Genomic DNA, 8,963 nt, shown 5'->3' on the forward strand with positions numbered 1-8,963 from the left:
CCCCAGCCCCCAGGACGCTAGCTCAGGGCAAATGCTGCTTTTCCAGGCTACTGCACCGGCTGGGGAGACCCCCATTACACTACCTTTGATGGCCTGTACTACAGCTACCAGGGGAACTGCACCTACGTGTTAGTGGAAGAGATCTCACAGACCGTGGACAACTTCGGAGTCTACATCGACAACTACCACTGTGACGCCAACGACAAGGTGTCCTGCCCACGCACCCTCATTGTGAGGCATGAGACCCAGGAGGTTCTCATCAAGACCATCCACATGGCACCCATGAAAGTCCAGGTGCGCTGTGGGGTGCTCAGTGCTGGGGAAGGGGGCACTCCACCGGGCAAGGGACTCTCAATCAATCTGCCAATTGGCAAGCATTTAGGAAGGACCTCCTATGGAGCAGGCACCGGGCTGGGTGCCAGGGACCTTAAGAGAAAACTAGAATAATCCCTGCCCCCAGGAGTATCCAATGGACAAGACAACATGCACAATAACTTAGTACATACAAGATACATACGTGAGGGAGGCAAGGTGTCCTTGGGGAGAGAGGACTCTAATGACTGAGGGTGGGGGTGACCAGAAAGGGACTCCTGCAGAAGCTGCAATTTGGGGCTGATTCTCAAAGGAATTCAGAGGTTCTGGGAGGTGGGCTTGTGGAGGGAATGCATTCCAGGCAGAGGGGCCAGCTGGGATAAAGGCATGGAAAGGGGAGATCAGTGTCCCGTGTGGCAGGAGCTCAGAGTTCCTGAAGAGGACTACTATGTGAGAAGACTGAAGGGAAGGGGACCAACAGAAGTCTGTAGAGGCAGTACGATGTTTCTTAAAGGAAGGGTGGCCAGCAGGGGGAGAGCCACTAGGAAGCTAGGGCAATAGTCCAGGGGCAGGAGATGAGGATTCTGAGAATAGAGGGGAGGGACACAGAGCAGCAGCTATTGTGGAGGTCAAGTTGGCTAGCTTTGGCCAAGACTTTGGCTTCTGGGGAGGGGGAGAAGGGAGAGTGAAGGGCTGAGGAGGCCTCCTCCAGGGCTTTGGGCCTGGACCACTTGCCCTCAGCATCTGCTTGTCAGAGGGAGCATATCCACTGAGGCAGGGAAGAAGGGCTGAGGGCAAGGTGTGGTCTTGGAGGGCAGGGGAAGCCCTGGTTTCCTTTCCATCTGGGTGTCTCATGGCACACTGAGCCCTGGGCTTCCCCAGCAGAGGCACTTGCTGGCTCTTGGCCCCAGGGATGCCTCTCTTGTTCTTGTGGCCAGTCCCACCACCCTGGCTGGCCTGCTGGTTCTGTTGGGACTTGAATTCAAGCTGATTCCCTTAATTTTAGGCAGAGGCTGAAGGGATTCCCTGGTAGGAGACTGTGTTGCCCTCCCAAGTCAGGTCACCTAACTGGCTCTCCCGCTCCTCCGAGCCTCCAGCTGCTTAGGAGCCAGCCCTTGGCCCCTTCCTGACTCTTCCCTGTGCCGCAGGTCCTGGTGAACAAGCAGACCGTGTCACTGCCCTATCGGAAATACGGCCTCCAGGTCTATGAGGCTGGCATCAATTATGTGGTAGATATTCCTGAACTCGGCGTCCTGGTGTCCTACAATGGCCTGTCCTTTGCCATCAAGATGCCTTACAGCAAATTTGGCAACAACACCAAAGGCCAGTGCGGTAAGGAAGGATGCATAGCCTCTGAGGCCTGTCCCCCTCCCCAAGGCTGTGGTCCAGAGCCCTCCCAGTGTGGAAGGGGCTCCCCCTTCATGGAGATTGGCATCAGCTCCTGGTGGGGCTACAACCTGTGAGCTCACTTGGCGCTGGTTCTTGTGGGTCTTGGGGGTGGGGGATTCCTCTTTCTCCCTGCCTCCTAGGGTTCTGCTCCATGAGCCTGTGGGAATCTCAGTATTCGGGGCAGGGCTGGGGACTGGATCCAGGGCATCGGGGTCAAGGGGAGCTGATGGTGTCTGTCGCCAAAGGGACACTGAGGCCCCTCCCTCCGGTGCCCTGAGCCGAGCTGAGGGGCCCTGCTCACAGAGCCCCTTTGGGCTCCCCGCTGAGCTGGCTGTCTTAGAAGCCGCGAGGGGCTCTCTTTTCCTCTGAGCCATTTCACGGGAGCCTCCCAAAGGCTCATGGGATGAATCCAATGTTGCCACTGTTCTAGGCAGGCAGCAGGGAAAGAGAGGACAGGGCAAACCTTAGCTTCAAGGTGTCCTGGGAGCTCCATCTCGGACCCAGGGAGGGCCTTGGAACAGGGGCCTGTGCCCAATGGCTGCCTGGGCTGTCTGCCCCTGGCTGGGTGGGAGGGAAAGCTGGCTCGTGAAGCCTGCTGGTACATAGTGGGATCTGTGGCTTCCTGGCCACTGCATGGAGGCCCCATGGCCAAGGGGCAGCTGGGGCATCTGGCCACCTGACTCAGAGCCTGGCTTTGGAGATCCTGGAGGGCTTTTCTCCCATCCCAGGTACTTGCACCAACAATACAGCTGACGACTGCATGCTGCCCAGCGGGGAGGTCATCTCAGACTGTGAAATCATGGCCGACGAATGGGTGGTGAATGACCCCTCGAAGCCTCACTGCCCCCACACCATCTCCACAACCAAGTCCCCCTCTGTCACCCAGCCTGGAGGGCTGACACCCCCTGGGGACTGTGTCCCCTCGCCTCTCTGTGAGCTCATCAAGAGCAGGTAACCCCCTGAAGACTGCCCCCCACAGGCAGGCAATCGGGCCCCCTGAGTGATAATCCCAGCTCCTCCTCTCAAAATCTGCCACTTGACTTTGGCTAGCCTCAGTTTTCTCTTGTGTAAATGGGGGCAATCACAGCTGCCTAGAGCAGCCCTGCTTCACAGGGACATGGGAGGGCAGAATGTGGCAGGGCTGGCCACAGGTCAGAGAAGTCTGTCCCCTGAAGGCACCGCTGGCCCCCAGATTGGTTGGTGCTTCTGCTGCCCTGGGCATGCTCTCAGCTCTCTCCATCTACCTTCTCTATGGTCTCAGGAACCCATTTTACAGATGGGAGCTCTTCTAACTGGTGGGGTCAGTAGCCTATTCAGCAGCTGAGGGGAGGGCCCCGGTGTCCTGGACTCTACTGAGCTACAGGATTGTACAGAGCTGTAGCTGGAAGGAACCTTGAGATGGGGTAACTGAGTTCAAAACTCTCCTTTACAGAGGGGGAAACCGAGGCTCAGGGAATGGAAGCGACCTTGGTCACTCTGAGTTAGGGACAGGCCAATGGAATGCGGACTAGGGGCCATGTCCTCAATTCTCCAGTTTTGTGGAGGAGAGCTTGGGAAAGGGAAGGGGTCCTCTTTACTTTTTCTGGGTTACCACACATTCCTGCCAGGACTGGGGGGGGGAGGTTCAGCCAGAGGCAGCAGGAAGACAATGGTGCATGGGTAGGGGGAGCCCATGATAGCCAAGTCTGCTCAATGAAGGAAGGCCTTTCTGACCCTGAAGTGGCAGGTGAAGTAGTGAGCGCCCCCCAGGGGAATTATTCAAGTGTGTCCCATCAGAAGTTGGGTTGGCTGGCTCTCAGTCAGAGCTGGCAGAGGGGCTGCTGGCACAGGGAGAGGGTTGGCTGGGGTGCCCTGGAGGTCCCTTCCAGCTTCGAGATCCCCTCCTGTAATCTCTCTTCTGCCCAACAGCCACAACGGGGAAGGTCTTAGGTCTTAGTCAGTCAGGTCACTTTCTCCTTCCCCAGCCTTCATGCCTCAGTTACCTTTTCCCAGATCCAACTCGCCCTGGCCTGAGTTTCTCAAAGGCTCCCTCATTCCTCGGTAGAGGTGGGTCTGCCAGGCCTGTCTGTGGGTCTCCCCAGAGCTCCTGGGAAGATGGTGCCTTCAGCTGGGGTGCCCAGAGGACCATGCCTCAGAACAAGCTTGAGAGAGCTAGTGGAGGGTGTCTGGGGTGGGCAGTGGGCACTGAGAGCCTTGGAGGACCCCAGGCAGACAAAGAGCTTCTGTTCCTCCCCTCAGCCTGTTTGCCAAGTGCCACCAGCACGCCCCACCCCAGCACTACTATGAAGCCTGCGTCTTTGACAGCTGCTTTGTGCCTGACTCTGGCATGGAGTGTGCCAGTCTGCAGACCTATGCAGCCCTCTGTGCACAGGAGGGCATCTGCATTAGCTGGCGAGAGCATGCCAAGGGTGCCTGTGGTGAGTAGGGCTGCCTGAGCTTTGGGGTAGCTGCCTTCCAGATCCCACAGCCAGGACTCACTCTCCTGCTGGGCATCCCAGCCCTGTGCCCAAGCCACTTCTGGTGGTGGTGGTGGGGCTCAGGAAGGGGAGAGCAGGGATGATTCTGGGAGGAAGGGAGGGAGAAAAGGAGGGATGGAGGGAGGGAGGAAGGAAGGAAGGAAGGAAGGAAGGAAGGAAGGAAGGGAGGGAGGGAGGAAGGGAGGAAGGGAGGAAGGGAGGAAGGGAGGAAGGAAGGAAGGAAGGAAGGAAGGAAGGAAGGAAGGAAGGAAGGAAGGAAGGAAGGAAGGAAGGGAGGGAGGGAGGGAGGGAGGGAGGGAGGGAGGAAGGAAGGAAGGAAGGAAGGAAGGGAGGAAAGGAAGGAAGAAAAGAAGAAGGGAAGGAAAGAAGGAAGGGAGAGAGGAAGGAAGGAGGGAAGGAAGGAAGGAAAGAAGGAAGGAAGGAAGAGAAGGAGGGAGGGAGGGAAAAAGGAAGGAAGGGAGGAAGGAAGAAAGGGAGGGAGGGAGGAGAGAAGGAAGGAAAGAAGGAAAGAAGGAGGTAAGGAAGAAAGGGAGGGAGGAAACAAGGAAGGGAGGAAGGAAGGGAGGGAGGGAGGGAGGGAAGGAAGATAGGAAGGAAGAAAGGAAGGGAGGGAGGAAGGGAAGAAGGGAAGAAAGAGAGGGAGGAGAGGGAGGAGAGGAGGGTCACCGTGGCCTCCCCTGCCCTCCCCTTGTCTGGGCGCCTCTGGACAGAGGAGGAGACTGCTGGGAAAGGGCAGGGCCCCAGGTTTCTTATTTCCGGTGGGCCTGGGTAGAGATGGCTAGATGCATGGGTGGAACAGCCCGGTGCGTGCATGGGTGAGTAGATGGATGGACGATGGGTGCTGGGTGGGAAAACGGGTGGCCGCTCGCTGCCGAGGGCAGGAAGGGCAGGAAGGGCAGGAAGGCTCCCCCAGCAATGGATTGAAGGCTTTGCCTTCCGCCCCCCAGAGGTGACCTGCCCGTCTCACCGGGAGTACAAGGCGTGCGGGCCTATGGAAGAGCCAACCTGCAAGTCGAGGTGAGCCCCTCCCCCCGCCCGCCCCTCCTCTTCCCTCCGAGCTTGTCCCAGCCGCCCAGGCTCAGGTCCCTCGGCCCCCCCCTTGGAGCTTCCTCTGCCCCCCCCGAGCCCCCCCGGGCAGCGGGCCTGACCCTGCCCTCCCCCATTCTCCCAGCTCCGAGGGTCCCCGGGACAACCGGACGACGGAAGGCTGCTTCTGCCCGGAGGGGACCATCAACTTCGCCCCGGGCGTGGACGTCTGCGTGGAGACGTGCGGTAGGTCCCCGCCCCAGCCGCTCCTCAGTGGGCCTCCAGCCTGGACCGTGCCCCCCCTTACCGGCCCCTCCTCTCTCTCCCTCTCCAGGCTGCGTGGGACCGGACAACGTGCCCAGAGAGGTCCGCCGAGCGCCGCGCCCTGTGTCGCCTTGGGCGGGGGGCGGGCGCGGGGAGGGTGAGAGGGGGAGCCCCGCCCCCGGCCCCGGAGAGGAGTCCAGGAGAGGCTGCGGCCCCCCGAGTCCCTGGGCCCCCTGGGGTGCGCCTGGCCGCGGCCTCTCTCCGTCCCTCTTAAAGAGGAAGCCGGGCTGAGCGGCTGGCCGGCGAGGGCTCCGCGGGCAGACTCGTCCCTCAGGGCTGGCCAGAGGGGGGCTCCCCTTGCCCGGCTCCCTCCCTGCCGCCCTCCCCCCCCATTGCCTTCTTTGTGTCCCGACAGTTCGGGGAACGCTTTGAGTTTGACTGCAAGAACTGCATCTGCCTGGAAGGAGGAACCGGCATCGTGTGCCAGGCCAAGCAGTGCACCCAGCAGGAGCCCCAGTGCACGGAGGAGGGCACCTACCCCGTCACCGAGGTGGACCCCAGCGACACCTGCTGCAACGTCACCTCCTGCAGTAAGAGCGGGCTGGGCTGGGCTGGGCGGGGGAAGGGGAGCCCCACACTTGCACCTTCCCTTTCCCCCTTTCCTTGCTCTTGGAATATGGGCTCCCAGGCAGAAGGGCAGAAAGGGCCAGCCCATGGGTGGGAAGTGACTTGCCCAGGGCCACCCAGCTAGGAAGGATCTGAGGCCAGATTGGAACCCAGGCCTGGCTCTCAACTCCCTGAGCCACCACACTGCCTCTTAGCATTCTTGACCCCAAAGCATGGGGCAGACTGCTGCTAGAGGCCAGTCCCAGACACAAACCATTTCCTACCCAGCAGCCCTCAGACAGCTAGAGCCTGGATCCTTGTCCCCATTTACAGGGGATGCTGGGGTTCACTGAAGTAAGACACTCAGAGTCCAGACTCGAACTCAGATCCTTGGGGGCAGCCCAGGGTCCTGTGAATGCACTCGCACTCACACGGCTTCCCCTTAGAGCCCTGAGCTCACTGGGTACAGCCACTAAACGCCCACTGAGTCACTTGGGTCCTGAAGCTGTGGAGGCACACAGGAGCTGCCTAGAGGGAGACACTGGGTGGGCCAGGGCTTCTCTGGCCACTCCATTCCATTTGCACCCAAGCATGGGGCCAGTTTGGCCTCTGGAGGGCCTTGGCTCTGTGCCCACAGCACAGCCAGCACCCCGTGACTGATCCCCACCCTGAGGGAGTTGGTCTGACCTCGCTGGCGGCTCTGTGGCCATCCTGGGGATGGCGCTGGAGAGGGCTGGTGCCCTGGCATGCAGGCTCAGCCCAGCCCAGCCCAGCTCCTGCCAGTCTCTTTAAATGTTGCTTGAATAGAACTCGTTCCCAGGGAGCTGAGCACTCCCTTGTTCCCTTCTGCACTGGAGGGTGTCAGCCAAGTGCAGCCGTGGCCGCAGGCTCCGGCCTCAGCCGCTCTCGCTCTCCTCCTTCCCCTTCATTATCCCCCACAGTTCTTCCCACAGCTTTGGAGGCGGGTGTTTCTTGGCCACGGGTGGCTCCACATCGTGGCTTGTCTGGCCCTTCCCCACGTGCCCCCGAGGCCCCGTCTGCCGCCACCCATGCTTCGGGCTCCTCCCTGGGGGTCTGGGTCGGCCGGCTCTCTGGGCGTCCTTCCCAACTGCTGTCCCAGAGGCTGCCCAGCTCACGGGATCTCTTGTGGCCCCCACAGAATGCAACGTCAGCCTGTGCCAGACGAAGCCGCCCGTGTGCTCTGTGGGATTCCAGCTGAAGACAGAGCTTGTCCCTGGCCGGTGCTGCCCTGCCCATTCTTGTGGTGAGTCTCCCCTCAGCCAGGTCAGACAGGGGCATCCCCCCGAGGCTCCGGGCAGCTCCAGCTCTGCTCCTGAGGGCGGCATCCGGGCCCTTCTGGCTCAGGGACTCGGGACGGCTGCCATGCCTGCCAAGCCGGGAAGGAGAAAGGGCCCAGATGGGGCTGACCAAGGGCAGGCACAGCCATGAGGCCGGCAGTGCTAGGCCCGTTAGGCCCGGGGCCAGCTCCCTTCCCTCCTGCGACACCTGGACAACCTTGGATGCCCTGTGCAGCAACAAGCCCCGGCGAGGTGGCTGCCCCGACGGGAGGAGCGCCAGGGAGAGGCCGGCCACGCGCTCCAGGGGCTCTGCTCGGCCTCCTCCAGTCCTTGAGGCTGCCAGCCTGTTGGGAGCTTTAGGAGGGCATCCACGATGGCCACTGGCAGGGAACTCAGCAGGCTGGAGCGGGCAGAGGAAGGGGCCTGGGAGGGAAGGGGGCACAAAGCCTGGCAAACAATGGGTGCTCACAGACTGCCTTTGTTCCTTTCTGCCTTCTAGAGCCCAAGGGTGTTTGTGTCCTGGGGGAGGCCGAATACAAGGTGAGCCCTCCCCCCCCCCCCCCCCCCCCCCGGCCACGCGGGGCAGGGAGGGGGGTGGAGCCCCGTTCAGCCTGGCATCTCGTCTAGCATAAGGTGCAGCGCCCGGCCTCGCCCCACAGAGCCTCACTCTGCCTCTCTGCCTGTCTGTGTCTCCCCCAACGCCCCCCCCCCCCCCGCCCTCACAGCCCGGAGCTCCCGTATATTCTGACAAGTGCCAAGACTGTCTGTGTACGGAGAAGGTCAATGCCACGACTCACCTGAACATCATCTCGTGTTCACACGTGCCCTGCAGCGTCTCCTGCAAGCCCGTGAGTGTCAGGAACCAGGCGGGCTCCCTCCGGGGCTGGGGGGCTCCTTACTTCTCCCTGGGGCCTCCCCGGAACAGGGGCTCAGGAGCCCAGCCGGGGAGAGGCCACTCCAGGCTGAGCCACCTTCTCCTCCTGTGGGCCAGACTCCCATGCTCCGTGTTGGGTCTTCCCTAGGGGTTCGAAGCTGTCAAAGTGCCAGGCGAATGCTGCCCCAAGTGCGAGCAGACCCACTGTGTGATGCACCAGGCTGCCGACCTCCTGCTTCTCAAGGTCAGTGCGGCCCCCCCCCCCAGCCCTGAGGTCCGGAGGCCAGCCCCGCAGCTCCCTAACCCCCCCCCCCCGCAGCTCCCTAACCCCCCCGCAGCTCCCTAACCCCCCCCCGCAGCTCCCTAACCCCCCCCGCAGCTCCCTAACCCCCCCCGCAGCTCCCTAACCCCCCCCGCAGCTCCCTACCCCCCCCACAGCTCCCTACCCCCCCCCGCAGCTCCCTAACCCCCCCCCTGCATCCACAGCCTGGCGAGATGAAGAATGACCCGAAGGACAACTGCACCATCTACAGCTGTGTGAAGATCCAGGGCCAGCTCATCTCCTCCGTCTCCGAAATCACGTGTCCCGACTTGGACCTGGCCTCCTGCGTGCCTGTGAGCGGCCCCACAGCCCGCCCCAGTTTTCCTTCAGGGTGCTAAGCTGGAGGGTGGCGGCCCGGGCAAGGGGGAACGCTCCAGGGAGGGCGAGAACCTGCC

The 8,963-nt window shown here is 61.8% G+C and overlaps 1 protein-coding gene across 1 annotated transcript in view; it reads left to right on the top strand.

The window, feature by feature from the left end:
• MUC2 (mucin 2, oligomeric mucus/gel-forming) overlaps positions 1-8,963 on the top strand; it is a 45,440-nt gene that overhangs the window by 33,651 nt on the left and 2,826 nt on the right. The window contains 13 exon segments of the mRNA XM_056803554.1: positions 47-294; positions 1,461-1,644; positions 2,430-2,652; positions 3,940-4,118; positions 5,126-5,195; positions 5,350-5,450; positions 5,539-5,570; positions 5,884-6,058; positions 7,234-7,338; positions 7,872-7,912; positions 8,098-8,220; positions 8,395-8,490; positions 8,733-8,861. Coding sequence (XP_056659532.1) covers positions 47-294; positions 1,461-1,644; positions 2,430-2,652; positions 3,940-4,118; positions 5,126-5,195; positions 5,350-5,450; positions 5,539-5,570; positions 5,884-6,058; positions 7,234-7,338; positions 7,872-7,912; positions 8,098-8,220; positions 8,395-8,490; positions 8,733-8,861 — 1,706 coding nt within the window.

This window comes from Monodelphis domestica, chromosome 6, assembly GCF_027887165.1.
Source record: "Monodelphis domestica isolate mMonDom1 chromosome 6, mMonDom1.pri, whole genome shotgun sequence".
Lineage (NCBI taxonomy): Eukaryota > Metazoa > Chordata > Mammalia > Didelphimorphia > Didelphidae > Monodelphis > Monodelphis domestica.